Source organism: Engystomops pustulosus, chromosome 3 (genome assembly GCF_040894005.1).
Source record: "Engystomops pustulosus chromosome 3, aEngPut4.maternal, whole genome shotgun sequence".
Classification (NCBI taxonomy): Eukaryota; Metazoa; Chordata; class Amphibia; order Anura; family Leptodactylidae; genus Engystomops; species Engystomops pustulosus.
Window position 1 is genome coordinate 154,294,430 of NC_092413.1, and position 20,490 is coordinate 154,314,919.

General features: G+C 40.1%; 1 protein-coding gene across 1 annotated transcript; it reads right to left on the reverse strand.

Annotated features, from left to right (window-relative positions):
* Positions 1–828: 828 nt before the first annotated feature.
* LOC140122138 (uncharacterized) lies at positions 829–19,823 on the reverse strand. Its single transcript, XM_072142638.1, has 2 exons — positions 19,682–19,823; positions 829–4,788 (listed from the first exon to the last, which is right to left on the reverse strand). The coding sequence occupies exon 2, from the start codon at positions 4,778–4,780 to the stop codon at positions 2,987–2,989; it is 1,794 nt and encodes a 597-aa protein (XP_071998739.1). The 5' UTR covers positions 4,781–4,788; positions 19,682–19,823; the 3' UTR covers positions 829–2,986.
* Between the last annotated feature and the right edge of the window lie 667 nt (positions 19,824–20,490).

A 20,490-nucleotide genomic window follows, 5' to 3' on the forward strand; every position in this document is an offset into this window, starting at 1 on the left:
TCCTCTGTAGCTTCTGCAGTTACATATACTCATTCTCACTGTCCTGTACAGAAATATCTTGTGCTTCCAGCTCTTTCTAATGTGCAACTAATGTGCAATCTCTTCCCAGCTTTGCTGAGGTGTCTTCTGCTGCTACAGGTCGCTGCACTACAACAGACACAGGACCTGCTCTGCACTACAACAACCCAGACACTAGGCCTGGTCTGCACTGGTCTCTGCAAAATGTAACGATATTGTGTGATGTCACTACAGCAGCTTTGTTTAGTTAACTCTATAGTTGCTGTGTAGTAGTGTGATACACATGTGTATGTGCACAGTTTAGCTGTGTTTGTGAGGCAGGGATCTAGAGATGATGATACCCCTGTTTTCACTGGGCTACACAACTTTTCAATATAATTACTGTATCAATCCATCACGGTTTTCTAGATCTTTCTTCACGGAACACTTCTATGATTACTTCCAGTGCACAGAAATCTGACCATGGTCACACATGTGCAGGGCTCATTATATCACACAGCTCTGATTACTCTGTGATACTAACAAGCCCTGCACCTGTGTAAACATGGTCAGATTTTTGTCCACTGGAAGTAAACAGAAACTTTCTATAGAATAAAAGAAAAGATCTAGAAAACCATGAGGAATTGATACAGAAAGTATACTGGAAAGTTGTACAAGTTTTTTTTATAATACAAACAATAACATTGATTTGCTGGAATGGGAACACCCCTTTAAGTCTAAATTTGCACTTATCAGGACTTACCAGTGATACATTTTTAATTTTTAGTTTTTTAGAGTAATTAAATGCAAGACCATTTTACACAAGTTAAACTTTTATTACAAAAAAAACTTCTCAATGACAATGATCACTCATGTACATCGCAAAATATTTTGACTGTGGAACTAAGTTCTCAATTTAGTTTCCCTTACATAGACATTTATAAGAAATATTTTACAAATGGATGTGCCACCCCATATAACACTACTGGTAGACAACTCATGACCCAACCTCATGACAACTTTGTGACATCATCAATTACAGACAGGTCAGAACCCTTTAAAATTAACCTTTAACAGGCTGACCGAAAAAAAGTAGAACCTTGATCCACTGGGTCATGTGTGTCCCTTTAAATAGGAGTATTCACACAATTTATATTCACCTGACCACCAAGAACTAAGATAGGTAGGTGAGGCATGCAGCAGTAGTACAGCTTGTTCAGAGACTTCTCCATGCAAGTTAGTTTAGAAACAGAAATAGCTAAGTGAATCTAATCTTCATGAATCTCCTACAGCTTTGTGCAAACATCCATGGTCAGCACTTCATTCAGTGGCACATAACATCATTGAGGGAACAGGGAACCAGTATCCTGTTTTAGTGGTTTAGTGTTCTAGTTTTTTAAACGGTTTGAAGTTAATAAAGTTCTGATGACCCACCATAGCCTCATCTAATGATTTATTGTTGCTATATTGAAGTAACTGGTACCTTTCAAATAATGGGGTACAGGCCTCAGAAAATATCTGACATCTGAAGATGTAAAAAAAAGTCTATACCTTTTGCTAACAGCTTAAAATTTAGCAATAGAAAACTGGAAAACTGCAAATCACATAAAAAGAAATAATTTAATGGAAACCTTCCATTAAGAATCTATGAAGAATCCATGAAGAATCAGAAGTAGATCTGATGGTGGATTCCTCCTTCCTTCCTATGCCCTAATCTGTAATGTAATAATCCTGGAACCTAAGCTAACTTGTTAAAAACTTTATTTTAGTAATATGTAATGCAGTAGTCTCTGTAGTAAATTTACATATTACTAAAATAAACTGAGGTTAGGTTCCAGGGTTATTAAAGTACAGATTAGGGCATAGGCAGGCAGGAGGAATCTACCATCAGGTCTACTTCTGATAAAAGATTCCTCATGGTAGGTTTCCTTTAATTAAACACATAAAAAAACATTATAACAGCCCTATAAACTATATACTATACATAATACTGCAAAAGGTCTTGTAATTTCAGGTGTTAGCCTCCTTGTAGCTGGTGTTATTGTATGTGCTTTTATTTAACTTACTAACATTGCCTTCAAGTTTTGTCCCATTCTTCTGCATTACAACACCTAATTCACACACTGTCCGACCCCTTGCTGCTCCTCAGACTAATAGATCAGACAGCCGCACATGACCGCTCTGCTCCATTAGTCTGAGGAGCGGAGTGGGGATCGGAGCACTTTTCTTCGTGGAAAAACTTCACCTTTGGATCACCTTAGTTATCAGCTACAAATTATGTGATTATGCGCATAATGTTCATGATCTGAGGGCATTGATTTTAGAGAGCAAAAGGCCAGAACCATGATAGAGGTGAATATAAGGGTTATTTTTTTATTAAAAAGGTGGAAGTCCCTTCTAAATGAAGAAGTATTACAATCACAACAAAAGCAGATCCTTCTTTACATGAATCTAAATTAAAATGACCAAAATACAAAGTGTGAAAAGCACACAATCATAAAATGCACAATTCTCAAAGTTCTCCTGAAATTTTGGATTCTTTATGAAATAATCCTGAGCCATCATCAAAGCTCTGTGTTTTGCCATTTCCATATTCATTCTAAAAAATTGAGAATACAACTGAGCATTAGTCTAAAACAGCCTGACAATGCCCTATAAAACACAGTTACACAGAGTGTAACAGCCTAAAATTCACTATAGACATAAAAATTCAAGAAGAGATCATCCAGTATTGTGTTTAAAGCCGTTGTAGTACCCTATGTTATCAGTCCATACAGATTCTTTGTACAATCATATGTGAAGCAATATTTGACCATCCCAGAGTGGCATTTATATTGACCACTTCTGCAGATGCTTAACATTCTACTATGTGAAATATTGGTAATATTGGCAGATCTAAGATCCAAGATTTAAAGATCCTTCTATTAAAGTCAAATATATATACCGAAGCAAACTTAAAACAGTGCTTCTATAAAATATTTCCCAGTGACTAAAGGTTAAGACAAGTTCCTTCAGCTTCATTTTGCTGCTTCATTCTCATGAGGACAACATGGTTCTTCTTTTTCCTTTGATATAGAACACATGCAATAACTGTACAAACAATTGCTATGCAACACAAAACTATTATTGCAACAACTACTCCAAACAGCCTGCTTCCACTACGTTCTTTTTCGTCTGTAACTACGTCTGCATCTGTTGTATCCACAAAGTCGTCATCTTCAGCCGAGCTACCAGATCGTGATGTTGTCATTGTTTTTGTAGCAGATGTGGTGGTAACTTGTTTGGGCTCTTCAGACGTTCTCAAAGGGACAATATCACTACTGTCTTCGTAGAGATGTGTTGTTTCATCAATTTTTGGTGCTACAGTGGTTGCCAATAATAGTTGTTCTTCAGTTAGATCAGCTATAGACATACCTATTAAGGGACGGTTGGCACAAATCAATTGGCTTTGGTTTCCAAGTTTTGCTAAATTCTGAGTAATCCAATTCTTGAGAGGAAGAATGTGAATGTCACATTTCCATGGATTGTTGAAAAGTCGTATTTCATTTACATGTGCTAGAGTGTCAAAAAAATCCTGTGGCAGAGTTTCCAGAGAATTATTTTGCAATTGTATGGTCACCAAAGTATCCATGTTTCTAAAGAGTCCTGCAGGGAGATGTTCAATCTTATTGCTGTGAAGAGAGATATTCTGCAACTTGGGCGTTCCTTGTAGAACATCTTCATTCAAAGTGGAGAGGGCATTGGTATGCAGGGAAAGTTCCAGGAGTTCATTTAAGCCATTAAAAGCTTTAGAAGAGATGGACTGGATTTGATTTCGTGATATAATTAACAGTTGTATTTGTGTTAGATTGGAGAATGCATTATCCACTAGTTCTTCAATGTGGTTATCATATAACCAGAGTTCCTTTAATTTTGGCATGGGCCCAAAAACTCCAGTGGAAATGTGTTTAATTGAGTTTTCAAATAAAGTTAATTTGGATAGTTCTGGCAAATTCAGAAATAATCCTTGGGGCAATGATTTGATCTGGTTGTTTGACAAGTATATTTTCTGTAAATTTGGGTTGTTTGAGAACATTTCAGCAGATATTTGATCTATCTGATTACTCTGCAGCCCAACTTCTTGTAAACTTGTAAGTGTTTTTAGTAAACGCTCAGGGATTTCTTTTAGTTGATTTTCATATACTCGAAAGGTTTGAAGTTTGGTGACTTGCTCCAGAGTTTTGGGATGTAGACGTGTAAGATTATTTTTAGCTAAATTCAGTTTGAGAAGTCCACTCATCTGATCAAAAGCTCCCCTTGGTAGGGATTGGAGGCTGTTACTTAATAAACTGAGATCCTTCAGATTACCAAGTGGTGAGAACAGTAATGGCTGAATCTGACCAATCATGTTGTTTGACAAAATAAGAGTTTCCAGTTTGATGAGGTCTTGAAATAAACTTTCAGGTAATTCTTGTAGTTTATTGCCGGCCAAACTTAGATAACGGAGTGATATGAGGTTGTTGAGTGCATTAGGACCTATAACAGAAAGTTCACTTTTTTCAATTCTCAAAATTAACAGAGATGTCATGTTCTCTAAGACGCCATCCTTGAGTTCAGTGACTTCAGTGTTTATTATCTGCAAGTTTCTGATATTCTGAGGTAGAGAAGGTGGAATCTCAACAATATCTGCTCCAAAGCAGTCTACCTGACCAGCTCGAAGGCATTTGCACTCTTTAGGACACTGGCTGTACGTTAGATGAATCAGAAGAAAAAGCACAATTCCAATGAGATGTCCATTCCCCATTTTGATATCTAGAATACAGAGAAAATTGTTACATTTCATTTAATATGTTATTAAACAAAAACTAAACAGGTTTTCTAATAGATACAACATTTCTTCAATGTAAAGCATCAGATTTACTTTTATTACTATTACACACTGTATAGAAATCATTAAATGAGATTTTGTTTTCTAAATTATGTCGTAACAAAAACAAAGGATATCAGAAACAATTTAGAACTTATTAATAGTGTAGTCATGACTTGAAAGAGAATGGGGCTCATTTACTCAGGGTCCAAACACCGCACTTTCGTCAGGTTTCCCGAATATTTCCAATTTGCGCCGAATTGCCCAGGATTTTGGTGCACGCGATCGGATTGTGGTGCATCAGCGCCGGCTTTCAGGCGACAGAAATCAGGGGACGTGGCCGTCGGACAACCCGATGGATTCAGAAAAACAGCGGAATTTAAAAAAGAATTTGTGTCGCAAGATCAGCACTTACATGCATCGGGACGAAGAAGGTGAACTCCGGCAGACCTCGGCGCAGCAGCGACACCTGCTGGATATATGGATATATGGCCCAGATATATGAAAACTGGTTCAATGTGCCTCCATAATGTGCACTTTACACCAAAGTATTCAATAGTGTTTCATGTTCTTAATTAACCTGGTTTCTTTTCAGGATATGCTCACAGTTGTGACATAATTTCACCTTTTGGGGGAAAACTCATAATAAATACTGTATATAAACACAAAATAAATGTAATCCAAATACACAATAATATATCTGGGCCATTATGTCACCTAAATGGTTTGACTTTGGCCAACGCTTAAGTGTGTGTTCCCAGCATCCCCCTATTTTGTACCCCTTAACCCCTATTCGGGTATGTGGACTTTACTTTAGGGAAGTCATTAGGCTCCTTCCTGTTGAAACAGTCCAAGGGTCATTGACAACCAGTCTAGGACTGACTGACACCACCAAGAGTTACAGAAACATCAAAAAAGGCTCAGGTCAGGGCATCTGAAGCCTAAGATAGGTTAAGAGACAGGTCCTAGATCAGGACAATCAGCATAAATTAAGTCAGAAAAACAAGCCAGGTCAACACAGGTACTAAGCAAGACAGGCACGAGATATAGTAGCAAGTTCATGAACAAGCCAAGATTAAGAACACATTAAACAGTCGGTAGACTGTCATGGATCACTGTCATGGATGTTACTGTAGATATATAGAGAAACAGTCACTGAGAGAATACATTTTAATCTGCATGCAGTGTGTTATAGAGCAGGAGGAGATGATGAGATTGATTTATAGTTTACAGTTACATTATACTTGGGTGGTATACATTTAGCATTGGGATCCAGCAGCTTAAAGTTACACCTCAACAGGGTCTTTCAGGATTCATCTCTGTCAACCCTACAAAAGATTAATTCCCAACAGGATTACAGCTTAGTTAGATCCATCTCTAACTATATATATTTGCTGTAATACAAATCACAACAGAGATCTTACTATCCTACTGCATTACAACCACTTGTTAAAATGTAAGGATCTTTTGTGATAATTAAGAGAATTAGGAATGCAGCTCCTGATTGTAAGAGTTCAAAGGTCAGCAGACATTTGGGGGTTTTTTAGCCCAAAACACAGATACATAGGAGGAGATTTATCATACTATTGCGCCTTCCCCCTCCCTAGCCGCTACAGTGGATACAAGGCTTAGACCTCATGATGTATCTACCGGCCATGCTGCACTGGTGGAAAAATCTATCCCAAGTCGGAACTGCTGTAGTTTTGCTTGAAAACCTGCAAACATTCACGTGGTGAACGTTCCTAAGTTTTTAGAGAACCCCTTGCCAGCCCACTCTGCCGGTGGCTGCGCCCCTTCACCCCCCCCCCTTCCATGACCACAGGCAGCTGTGATGTACTGATGGGGCACTTCTACACCACAATTCTACGCCATTAAACCTTAGCATTAGCTAACCCTTCTTTAGCATTAACTAAAGTTAGCATTAACCCTTCTCGTCCAACTGTATTAGACAAGAGAGTAGACGCACAGTAGACGGGTGTTTTGCATTGTTTACAAGCAAAGCACATGGTGCTTGTTCTCGATCGCATAGATTTCAGTGGAATCCCGTTGCATTTCAATAGTGTTTCAAAACTCATTTCAAATGCCACATGTGACCACCGCCTTAAGGTTAACAATATCATAAAAATGACTACCAATATGTGTCTTATCTGCAAGTCTAGACCATGTGCTTTCGGCAGGAAACTCATTCATGTTGACTTGAAGCAGTCATGTACGACAAGCAAGGGGAAGACATAGGAAAGGAAAACATGGCTAATGTGGCCCACATGTGTCCCAGACTTCAGCGCCCAGCTGCATTCAATACAGACATCCTTATTCTTTCAAGATAAAAATAGAGCAGGAATCAGCCAATATTTAGCATGTGATGAGGATTAGTTGTCTTTCATGTGCTGCTCCACACATACATCATTGATGATAGTCTCTGGTTTTACATTGTTTTGGTATAACTTCATATCTCAAATGAAATCAATCACAGGTTCATGCATTAATTTAGTTTCTGTAAAAAAATTAGTTTTACATAAATTGAATGCATTTTTGATATGTGTTTTTTAATACAAAAACCCATATGTATAATGCCCCCCTTATAGATAACTTGCAATGAAGATTTCAGCCCACAAACAGACACCTGTCTGTTATCCAGTGTTCTTTAAGTGCTGTATACTAAAGACCTGTTAGAAGTAGCAGGGTCAGAGAAGAGTCCAGCTGGGATGTCCCCTCCATCTTTGAAAATCTCTTACAGGACAAGCACATTATCAGCACCTGCCACCCAGCTGTTGACTTTTGATGCCAAACCTGGACAATGGAAGGGCCAGACTTTTCTCAGAGTTCTACCCTTACATTCATTCTAATGCAGGATTTGAAGGTATTTTTAAGTTTAAAGGAAATTTTTTATACTTTACATTTTCTGTCCATGATTAGGGGGCTGCCATCTATCCTGAGCTCTAATAGCAGCATTTAGTGATATACCTTATAGAATCCTCATGGGTATAGAAAGCAATAGTAGGAAGTTGACACATTGGGGTCGATGTATTACTTAAAGGTTCTGTAAGTAATTCCAGCGCAGCACAGGTTATAGTTTATATGGTTATAGTTTATATGGCCAGTGAAACCCCACACTTACCCGTCGTTTTCCCAGCCCCACTGTGCTCACTTTTGGGAAACCTGGCATGCAAAATTGAAGCGGTAGATGAGCTCTGTCATGCACCAGGTGTTACATACAAATTTCCCTTAAAGCAGTGGTTCTCAACCTGTGGGTCGTGACCCCAGCAGGGGTCGAACAACCAAAACACAGAGGTCACCTAAAGCCTTTGGAGCCACAATTTTATTGTGTTTTTACTGCAAATCGCACGGTTTGGGGTCTCCACAACATGAGTAACTGTATTGCGGGGTCACAGCATTCCAAAGGTTGAGAACCACTGCCTTAAAGGGTTTACACAATAAAGATCATTTTTAACCCCTTACTTTGCAATTTTACTGTAATATTCAGCAGTGTGGGTGGGCACTAGCTGAGAAGGCACTTCATGATTCTTCTGTGCTATGAGATGTTATCTGCTGACAATGTGCTTAGATTATCAGTGTACAGGTTTTATGTACACTTTCATTTAGCTTCTAAAAATTCAACTGGCATCTACACATAGAAAAAGAGAGATGAGACGGATCAGAGTCATGATATGGATATAAGAGTCAATGACACACTCAGGTCTGCTATCTCTCCTAGAAAACACAGTCAGCCCTGCTATGTCACCCCCTCAAAACCAGAGCTTATCTTGTTTGTAGAGCTGCTACTGTGTTCTCTACACGTGCTGAGAAAAGTGTAGCAGCAAGCTGCTGCTGGACCAGGAAGTGCCTGTGTCTGTAGTGTGCTTTCTGCCTCCTGCAATACAAGAGAAGCTATAGGAATGTGCTTGACCATAGTCAGGAGTTTATGGATCCAGGGACAGACAAATTGTAACCACCAGGACTGATAGAGACAGGTAGGTATTATATCTGTGAAACACTACATTTTTGTTAATAACATTGAATTAGAAAAATGTGTTATTTTGTAGTTGTGAGTATATTTGAGAATTTTGTACTTGTGGGAATACCCCTTTAACCAGTCATTGTGCTAAGACCAGTCCCTGAATATTGTCCATCAACCCGATTCTCTTAAGATTTGCCAGCTAAGTCTTGATTGATTGAGATATGACTATATATCCTTGTGACTAGTTAAAGGACATCTTCCATCTGTTTGACTGATGGTAGATGTCCAGCATTACGTGCCCGTTTTACGTGTCCATACAAGTGAAGCTGGAGGAGTACATACCAGCTTCACACAGCAGGTACATGCACAATAAAGCAGGGGTCTTATCCCAGCTTCAAACAGCATCACGTGAAGTGGCTCGTGGCAGATGCCTCATCGCAGTCAGAGAGAGAGAAAGAGAGAGAACGAGAGATATAAAATCCTGCATTCTGGAGAATGGATGTGTTTGTCAGTCCTCATGAGCTCTAGATTGTATCACAGAGCAGGTTAATATATTTCAGCCGTGCCCCACTCCATATAAAAAACTGAAATGTTTCCAGTACAGTGGAATATTTCCATCCATACAGCATATCAGTATTACCCACTCAGTGGTTATGCTCTGCGTGTCTGAGCTGCCAAGTTTATGGCTTTAATTCAGTGACTGCATTCAGCAGCAAGTAAAGGCTGCCCAATTAAGAATAAGACATTAAGAGGGTTGGAAACTTAACGACCGCATTCTTAGGAACAGTATGTTCCAAGTGATTTAGGGAAATTGATTTTTTCTCAAGTATATATAAATATATATATATATGCATGTTAAGTATATATTTAAGTTTGTTTTCATAAATTATTACTAAACGTGAAATAAAAACTTTGTAACATTCTTCTAGAACTCTGCAGAAAACTTTCTGAAAATATATGCTCCTATTCCCTTTAACAATAAGTTGTTTCACTTTACATTCTTCCATTATCCAAGGTGTCGACACACCTTATTAACAAGAGGAATGCTACAACCCAGTTGTCAACTTACTCATACATGTAGTTACGTGACCAGGCAGACCACGCAGCTACTATGGGGCCCACACTTCAAGGGGCCTGGGCTGCGCAGCCAGATACATAACCGCTCATACCCAGCTGATAAACTTCCTGCTGGGTCAGACAGGACTTCTCTCTGCTCACCATTCAACACTCCCCAGGCTGTCTCAGGAGAAATTGACCTACTGTGCTGGATGTAAGTGTCAATGTGCTTCATATGTGCTTTGTGTACTATGTGTCTGCTGCGGTCACTGTGTGTGCTGCAGTCACTGTGTATGCTGCTGTGTGCTTTGTGTACTATGTGTGTGCTGCGGTCACTGTGTGTGCTGCTGTGTGCTTTGTGTACTATGTGTGTGCTGCGGTCACTGTGTGTGCTCCTGTGTGCTTTGTGTACTAGGTGTGTGCTGCTGTCACTGTGTGTGCTGCTGTGTGCTTTGTGTACTATGTGTGTGCTCCGGTCACTGTGTGTGCTGCTGTGTGCTTTGTGTACTATGTGTATGCTCCGGTCACTGTGTGTGCTGCTGTGTGCTTTGTGTACTAGGTGTGTGTGCTGCTGTCACTGTGTGTGCTACTGTGTGCTTTGTGTACTAGGTGTGTGTGCTGCTGTGTGCTTTGTGTACTATGTGTGTTCTGCGGTCACTGTGTGTGCTGCTGTGTGCTTTGTGTACTAGGTGTGTGTGCTGCTGTGTGCTTTGTGTACTAGGTGTGTGTGCTGCTGTATGCTTTGTGTACTAGGTGTCTGCTGCGGTCACCCTGTGTGTGATGTGATGTGTGTGCTGCTGGGCTTTGTGTGAGCTTAATACTAGGTGGTCTACTTTCATCCCAAAGGGATGTGGAGCTCAACCTTTGGATTGCACACAATGGGGCTCATTTCCTAAGGGCTCTGCGGCCGCACTTGCGTCGGGTTTCCCAAATTTTTCCGTTTTGCACCAAATGCCGCCGGGATTGTGGCGCACGCGAATGGATTTCGATGCAATCGCACCGGCTTTCACGCGACATAGATCGGGGGGCGTGGCCATCAGACAACCCGATTCATTCGGAAAAACCGTACAAGATCAAGCACTTACATGCATCGGGAAGAAACAGGTGAACTCCGGCGGACCTCAGCGCAGCAGCGACACCTACTGGATATCGGGCACACGACCTTAGTGAATCCTGGCAGAACCCGAATCCACGTCGAGGAACGCGCCGCGGGATCGCGGCTGGACCGGGTAAGTAAATGAGCCCCAATAAGTGATGTGTTATTTAATTGCTGCGGATCATACATCAGCTTTTCTGCTGTAAATTTTGTCCATAGTGTGTATTGTCATTTGGAGAGGCTTTACTATGTTTCAATGTGCAGAAAACATGAAAATGATGAGAAAATACATTCTTTTCCCATAAATTCTTGCTGTCCCCCGTCCTGACATCACATTCAGCTCTTACAATTACAAGATTAGATTGTATATTTTTCTTTACTGAGAGATTGTTCAGAGTAGCACAGAATCCAAGAATCCAGACATCAGCCTCTTATCCTCGCCTGCCCTCCCATCCTAACGGTCCAGCAACATTTACAGTGCTAGGAAGTCTCCTGCATAGTCTTCTGTACTTTGCATCAGCAATGAATTACCTTTATATATAAATATATATCTTTACATATGCATGTTTCTATCTTCTCATCCCATTCACCTACAGATGTTTATAAGAGCAACTTTTCAGGAACACTGAATAAACAAAGAATCCATTGGTTTTATAAATGATCTGTGATAAGTTGATATTTATCTCAAGACATCCCACATAACTAAATGAAGTGTACAATGTTATCGCAATTTACTGATGGGCAAAATAAAGCTATGAATTTATTGCTCTGGATACACATTTACCAACTATTAGGACATCCTATTCATGGTGAGTGGGTAGCACTTCTGCCTTGCAGCACTGGAGTCCTGGGTTCGGGTCCCACCCAGTTCAACATCTGGACATCATGTTCTCTCCGTGTTTGTGTGGGTTTCCTCCAGGTACTCCGGTTTCCTCCCACACTCCAAAACATACTGGAAGGTTGTTTGGATTGTAAACCCCATGGGGACAGGGATCAATTTGGCAAGCCTCGTACAGCGCTGTGTAATCTGTGTGCGCTATATGAATAAAGAATTATTATTATCACCTGAAAACTGCCATACAAGCCTTGAAATAGGCGGAATTTCTACTGCACGTCCAGCCCCTGACACATTAGATGGCTGTCAATCTGGTTTGGCCACAACACATCTAATATACCGTATATACTTGTGTATAAGCCGAGATTTTCAGCACAAAAAATGTGCTGAAAAACCTCGCCTCGGCTTATACACGAGTCAATGATAAAAATAAATACATTAATACTCACCCTCCGGTGTCGCCGATGTTCCTCGCGGCTCCCGACGGCTTCTTCACTCTTCTCTGGCCGGGAGATCGCGCTGGCCGTCGCACACTGTGATGCGACGCTGTCGCCGCGGATGACGTCATCAGCAGCGACAGCGCAGCATCACAGTGTGCGACGGCCGGCGTGATCTCCCGGCCAGAGAAGAGTGAAGAAGCCGTCGGGAGCCGCGATGGGGATCGGAAGCCGCCGGGAGCCGCGACGAACATCGGGACAACGGAGGGTGAGTATTAAGTTTATTTCTTTATCTGTATAGGGGCTGCTGTATACTACTGAGGGCAGACTGTATACTGATGGGGGCAGGCTGTATACTACTGGGGGCTGTGCTGTGTACTACTGGGGGCAGGCTGTATACTACTGGGGGCAGGCTGTATACTACTGGGGGCAAGCTGTATACTACTGGGGGCAAGCTGTATACTACTGGGGGCAAGCTGTATACTACTGGGGGCAGGCTGTATACTACTGAGGGCAGACTGTATACTGATGGGGGCAGGCTGTATACTACTGGGGACAAGCTGTATACTACTGGGGGCAGGCTGTATACTACTGGGGGCAAGCTGTATACTACTGGGGGCAAGCTGTATACTACTGGGTGCAGGCTGTATACTACGGGAGGCAGGCTGTATACTACTGGGGGCAAGCTGTATACTACTGGGGGCAGGCTGTATACTGCAAGGGGACAAGCTGTATACTACTGGGGGGCAGGCTGTATACTACTGGGCGCAAGCTGTATACTACTGGCGGCAAGCTTTATACTACTGGCGCCTGGCTGTATACTACATGGGGGCTGGTTGGCTGTATACTACATGGGGGCTGGCTGTATACTACACCCTCGGCTTATACTCGAGTCAATAGGTTTTCCCAGTTTTCGGTGGTAAAATTAGGGGTCTCGGCTTATACTCGGGTCGGCTTATACTCGAGTATATACGGTATATAGTTGGCTTTAGCTCTAATTTGGTTAAAATGGTGATATTGTAGCAATTGACTTGACTGACCTGGTGGCATATACACATCCAAAGATATAAATAGCACATTATTTTGTGATAGTGCAGTGAAATCAGATTGAGCTCACCAGAGGTATCACCAATGACCACTTTTCTGCCCAGAAGGAATAATGCTGATGAATTCTGTTTATTATAAATAAAATGACCAGTTTATTATAAATACAAATATTTTTCTCATGTAATTTTATGTATCCTTTTATATCTCATATATTTTATACTCTTTTAGTGGGACTAATCATCATGTTTTCTACATAAATAAGTTACCGTAAATGCCACCTATTTTCACTATGTAAAAAATATCAGAAATCCACATAAAATTTTCCTAAGCAAAATTTGTGAGGAATTCCACAGTGTACACATAGACCAAAGTCTGAGTGCAGATGTATGTTTATAGCCACTAACTCACACATAGGAGTTTGCAGAAGGAGGGTCCCAGGCAGGAGGAGATGACTAGAGTAAACAAGGGATGCCTGAGAGCTCAGAACTAATGCTTATATAATCATATATACAAAAGTAATGGTGCCCACACACTGCAGACAGAGCTAGGGAATACATACTTATGGCAGATTTTTACACTGAAAATGTATCTATTCTGTTCTACAAATCCCATTGACATGCACAGAGCATTGGCTGACATTTCTATGATAACTCTGTCATTTGTAAAAATACCCTGAATCTTTATGTTACTTTGTATAGACTTCACATTGAACTTCAGTGGCTTCTTGATAGTTACAAATGTCAGCCATTATAGTTCTCTTGGTACTGGAGTCTATTTAACCCAGCACACCATCACCTCTCCTCCTCTCAAGTCTTCAGCTAAGTCAATCATGTTAAGTGGAGATTTTATTTAGCATACGACATGGCATATAACAGCTGTTTGGACCACACAGTTATTTGCCCATAAAAAGCGTGCAATCTAGGTAAGAAAGCTCTTAGTTCTTACAATTCAATAAAATCAATTCATGCAGGTTACGACCAACATAGGTTCTGTAGGTTTGCACAGTGGCAGTGTGGGTAGCACTTCTGCCTTGCAGCGCTGGGGTCCTGGTTTCAAATCCCACCCAGGTCAACATCTGCAAAGAGTTTGTATGTTCTCTCCGTGTTTGTGTGGGTTTTTTCTCCAGGTACTCCGGTTTCCTCCCACACTCCAAAACATACTGTTAGGTTGTTTAGATTATGAGCCTCATGGGGACAGGGACCAATTTGACATGCTTTGTGCAGTGCTGCTTAATCTGTGTGCGCTATATAAATAAAATATTATTATTATAAGTTCTATTGCATTCACCTTGGATAGCTCTTAGGCTGCTTTTACACACGTATGCCTGCCCGGCTGTATTTACATGCAGCTTTGAAAAGTCAACTGCTGGGACTGAGAAAGCTTCCTACATCAGTGTTGGATGTGTGACCTAACGCTACATACAACTGCCTTACAGTCTTTTCTGTCTTTTGAGCTCCAAGTGAAAACTGTTTGGGAACTTGAAGACAAAATATCAGATCACATCAAACAGAAGTAATCACATAACTGTATTGTTTCACAATAGCTAGATATTACCACAGAAATATTCTCATCTTATCTCTTTGTCTGTTGAATATCATCCCCTTTTAGATAACCAATTCTTTTCAATAAGCCAGAAATTATATCTGTTCATCTATGAGCAGCTATGTGAAGTTGGATAATCTAGACAACACTTTAAAGAGATCGTGTCATTCTAATTAACCCAGCCAAAATAAAGGCTTCATAAAAAGCATTGACCTTATCCTAAATGGTTCCTTTCCATAGCTGCAATATTACAAAAATCAGTTTGTAAACTTATATGCATGTCACCTGATGTGAGTCCACCACAAGTGAATCCTGCATAGTATATGTTACTTACATTGCCCTGCCCCCTTGTTCCTAATTGACAGGCTGTGATGATATTCTGCTATGTGGAAGCTCTTTTACCTCATTGGGAACTTCAAGTCATGTGATATCATCAAAGGTCTGGTTATATCTGCAACGTCTAACCCATGTATGTATCTGATCATATGAAATCACAGCAGCCACCATGAAGGATAGGAAGAAATAGAAGGCAATGGAGGCTGATGTGATTTCATGTAATCAGATGTATGCATGGTGTACATTTTAGGAATGTAAGGATGCTAAAGGACATGGGATGATGTCACTCTGGTCACAGGACATGCTGAGAAGAGGTATGGGACATGGGAAAGTGTAGGAAGGAGGGGTCGGCCAAGCAGGACACGTTTCCTCTGGTGCCAGGGAATATAATGTGAATGTGAGGGAAACAATTTTTAGCTAAAGGTAGGGGGTCATTTAGTTACAAGGGCTGTATAGAAACATGTCACTAACTGTATGTATGAAAATATGGTGACAGGTTCCTTTTAAAGTTGTACATGCATATGACAATTGATGCACGGCCAACACCCATGCGACAAAAAGAAACATATTGCCAAGTATAGTTTAACTACATTTTACTTCACTATATAACCATGTACTGCACCTATATTTGCAGAGCAGTTGAAGATAATATTACAAGGGATATCTCACAATCATGTACCCTTAATCCAAAAAATAACTAACATTTTTAAACCAAAAGCTGCATTTGAAGATTTTCTTCAGCACACATGAAGGAGATGAAAAAGGACACACTTCAAGCCTACCATTTATTTACAGAGGGATATGGAAGTGCTCACATTCCCAGAATTCTGCTTAGGTAAGGGAAGATAAGAGGGGCATGGAAAGGCCACATTGCTGGCAACACATAGATCAACACTGTGCGGACTAATCCTTCCAGAATGAAAACAGCTGTAGAATTGGATACCATTGGAGACATCTGTGTCTAGTCTATTGCTACTGTATGCTTTAGAATTTATATAAAAAGTCCTTAATTGAGCTAAGAGACTGAGGGTCAATCCCAATCATACGGCAGCATACGTCCATGGATGTCTACGGAAATTGACATCATTTACACGCAGATGCATGGCCCTCTGGGATGATCCACTCTACTTTCAGCTCCTTACATCCTTGTTTTTATTTAAAAGGCTTGACACATTATGCAAATGTGCTCCTGGCTCAATTAACAACAATAAAGCTCGGAGTCCGTCACACTCATTTGTATAATTTGTAAAACCTTTTTTTTGCTTTAAGGGCATGATAAGATTAAAAAGGAGCAGCTCCTGGCAGAGGGGGCAGTGTGCTTACTTTACATTCCTTGGTCCTGGTGGTAGTTTCCCTTTAAGACAGATAAGACTCTTATAGATTAGGGCACACTGCCTTTGTAGCAGTTTCAGCTGTGCTGTGGCCTAGTGAGAATGAAGCATCCACCCAAGCCAGGCACATTAAAGGGGTTATCCGGGTTTAAATTTTTTTTTATGTCCGGGCTGGGGAGGGCTAGTTAAACATAATAAACATGTACTTACCTCCTCCGGTGCTGCCGATGTCCCGCGCCGCGGCCCGTCTTCTCTGTGCGCCGGTTTCCTTACACCGGCGCACAGGGAGCTTCCGGCCGGCCGGAAGCTCCCATGCGCACCATCTCTCAGCGCTTACAACGCTAAGAGATAGGGACGCATGGGAGGAGCCGTCCACATCGCGGACCGGAAGCTCCCTGTGCGCGGCTTCCGTGCCCCTGTAAACAAACAGGGGCACGGATCGAAGGGAACGCGGCGTGGGACATCGGCGCCGCCGGAGGGGGTAAGTACATGTTTATTATGTTTAACTAGCCTTCCCCAGCCCGGACATAAAAAAAAAATTTAAACCCGGATAACCCCTTTAAAGGGGTCTCTACTTTTAGCAAGTAATTTATATAGTTTGTGTAAGGAAAAGTTGTACAATTTTAATATTTTCTGAATCAATTCCTCATGATTTTCTGGATCTCTGCTTGCTGTCATTCTACCGGAAGTTTCTATGGTTACTTCCAGTGGATTAAATTATATCACACGGCTCTGATTACCCTCTATGATACTAACGAGTTTTGCACCTGTGTGACATCACTTAACCATGAACAGACTTCTATCCAGAGGAAGTAAACATAGAATCTTTCTACAGCAGGACAGCAAGCAGAGATCTAGAAAACAGTTTGAATTGATACAGAAAGTATATTGGAAAATTGTATTCTTACACAAACCATATCAATTATTTGCTGAAAGTGGAAAACCCCTTTAACTGATCACAATGAGAAAAGTTAAAAGTGAAAGCACTGCTTGCTTTCCTAGTAATCCTAGAACAAGATTGAATCTGGTTTATTGTGAAAAGTGAGATAACCATGATGTGGCTTGTGGCTGAGTTTATGTTGGAGTTAGTGAATATTGTTTAGGAAAATATGCACTGATGTATGTGTTTATAGCAAATATATTATGTATGATTAGCAAGTGTACAGTATTTATGTAATATATGATTTATGTAGTATAAGTGATACATTTACAACAAGTATGTAGTATATGATGTTTACACCATCCTATGTATTACTGATAAGTGTACATGTAATGAGGAAGGTGTGTGTGACATGTTCCTTTTACCATGTACACAATAATAGAACTTATGCCTAAAGTTGTTCTATAATGTAATATAATATGTACAAATCACACTTGCAATAATATTTTCCTATTATCTGAAACATTACAACTAGGAAAATTGTTCTAAATTTTGAGCTTGGTAAGCTGGCAGGAATTTTTGACAATTTTTGGCAAAAAGCCTGGTAAATCTGTTTAACCGCAAGTGGCCCAACCGTTTTCCTGTTAATTTGTGAGTTGGCAGAGAAAAAAAGTCAAAACTTTTGGTACAAATATATCTTGCATGGGTGATTTTTAATGTTATCATGTAATTGATACCAATGACCTCAGATTAACCGATTGAATTAAATGGGATCATCTGTGTTCCCATTATAATGTCCATCACTTGAAAGGACACCTGTCAGCTCAAAAAAAGCAAGAGCTGCACATAGTAATGAAAAACTCTCCTCAGCCCTCAATCATAGTTGCAGCGGAACATACCAATAAACTGTGACACTAAGTGGTCCGATCACCGGCCATTTCTTCCAGCGGTCCAGCTTATTCAGAATATTCATCGAGCATAATCTACAGTAGATATACATGTTGTCTAAAATTCTGAGATTTATAGATTTAGAACTCACAACTACAGGTGGAGCGAGTGATATGGAGGTAACTCGGTGATTTGATTTCGAGAGTCCCAAATAATTTAAGCTCTTAGCTTTCAATAAACTCCCCTTGTACGTCGTCACATATTTAATCCACTGAAATCAATACCTTTCCATTCTATCACATCAAATACAACACCAAGTTATGTCATTAATTGTTCTGGTGCTAGGTGGAGTCTTCTTTCCAATGAACACATATCAAGAGAAGGAACAGGAAAAGAAAATGTTTGGAAATCCAACATAATCACATGAAACATATAAAATAAGATAGAAAGTAATGAGTAAATAGTAATGTGATAGGGCTGAAAGGCTCCATTGATTTTATTTTAGTCATGTGCTTTTACATGGTCCCTTCCATGAAGCTCCTTTACAGGGCCGGTTCTCCACACAAATTCCTCTTTTCTTTTTCACAATGACCTTATTGCAGTAAATCTCTGAGTACAAGTATACAGGCTGCGTTTTGTCTTGGAAACACTTCGCGCTTAGCCAAAACATTGTCTTATCCCTGTAAAAGGATTTCCTGACAAACACATTCATGTGGTCTCAATATTGTATTCTATATGCACTGAATCATTGTATCTGTGTCCAAAAGTAACGTCATTTTCACTGTAAGGTTTCCAAATCAACTCTTCTAGGTTTTAAATCTGTGCACAATACATGTACATAGCGGAGTGTTTTGGCTTGTGTATACATCATATTGTAAATGTTTCATTATAAGCTTTGTGCCGAGCTGGATTCATTCTAAGGACATAAATCTAATCAGAATACATGAGAAATCATTGTCAGAATCCACAGGTTTTAAAATGTGTCCTGAAAGAAATTCAGCAATCTCAAGTGTGTTCCTATAACCCTGGTCCACACTAAAAGGAACATACACCAAAAACATGTGAAGTCATACAAGGACATCATGTGCTGCTTCACACAGCTTCTGGAGACATGATGCTTTTTCTATAGGCTGTTCACACAAAGCAGGTTTAGGAAGAAATCTAACCTGACAAGATATGGGTCTCCTTAGTAGTACTAAGTTTACAACACTCAAAAGGTATTTGACTCTATGGAAATGTCTGTACATTAATATAATATAAGAAGTTGTGTTCCTAAACTATTGCAAAGTTCCATTATTTGCTGGAAACTTTTCAGAGAAATGTTATCATATATAGACAATTTTACTTCAAAGATTCCTATTTGGAATAGAAAGAAAACTGCAGACAAACTGTGAGAACATAAGGGAGGTAATAGAATCCAGATGTCACCTACCCTGGTTGGCTATCCTGTTGCTCTCTGAGCTGCAGCTGTATAGACTGAGGAAGGCTTTAGCTCCCTCTTATATAAAGCTCTTAGGTCAATGAATCAGCAGAGGGGGATGTGTCAATGGGTTAAAACATTTCTTCAGTTTTTCCAGGAGTCATGGTAGTTTTGGTGGTTTGTGGGTACTGCACTCCTCCTCACAGCTTGCCCAACTATGGAATGGGATTTCCCAGTGATTAAGCTTTTAATCTGTGGGACAAAATATTTGTTGTCCTGTACAAATTCATTTGAATAGGTTCTGGGAAGAAAACTACTGCAGCTCCTTTACTCCTTCTTGAAATGATGAGTATTCAAGTAAACGCAAACTTTTGAGCCTGGAAGGGGCAGAGTATGAGGAGATCCTGGGAGGGATAGGCTAGACTGAGCTTCTGGATCAAATATGTCATTTTTAAGATTGATAATAGTTTGCTAGAAACTAAGGTTTTACTTGATTTATTTTAAACTTAAGTTAATTTAATTAGTTAATTTAAACTTAAGAACATATTTCACAAAACTGTAAATTTGCCATACGATTGTCCAGCAAATATCTAGTGTCTGCTCTAAATCTGAATTCTTTTTCACTAAACATATAATTTAGCAACTCTGCAATTGTCTTTCTTAATGTTTTGGATTGACTGTGGGGATATTAATAATAATAATAATCTTTATATAGCTCTATCAAATATTACCGTATATACTCGAGTATAAGCCGACCCGAGTATAAGCCGAGACCCCTAATTTTACCACCGAAAACTGGGAAAACCTATTGACTCGAGTAT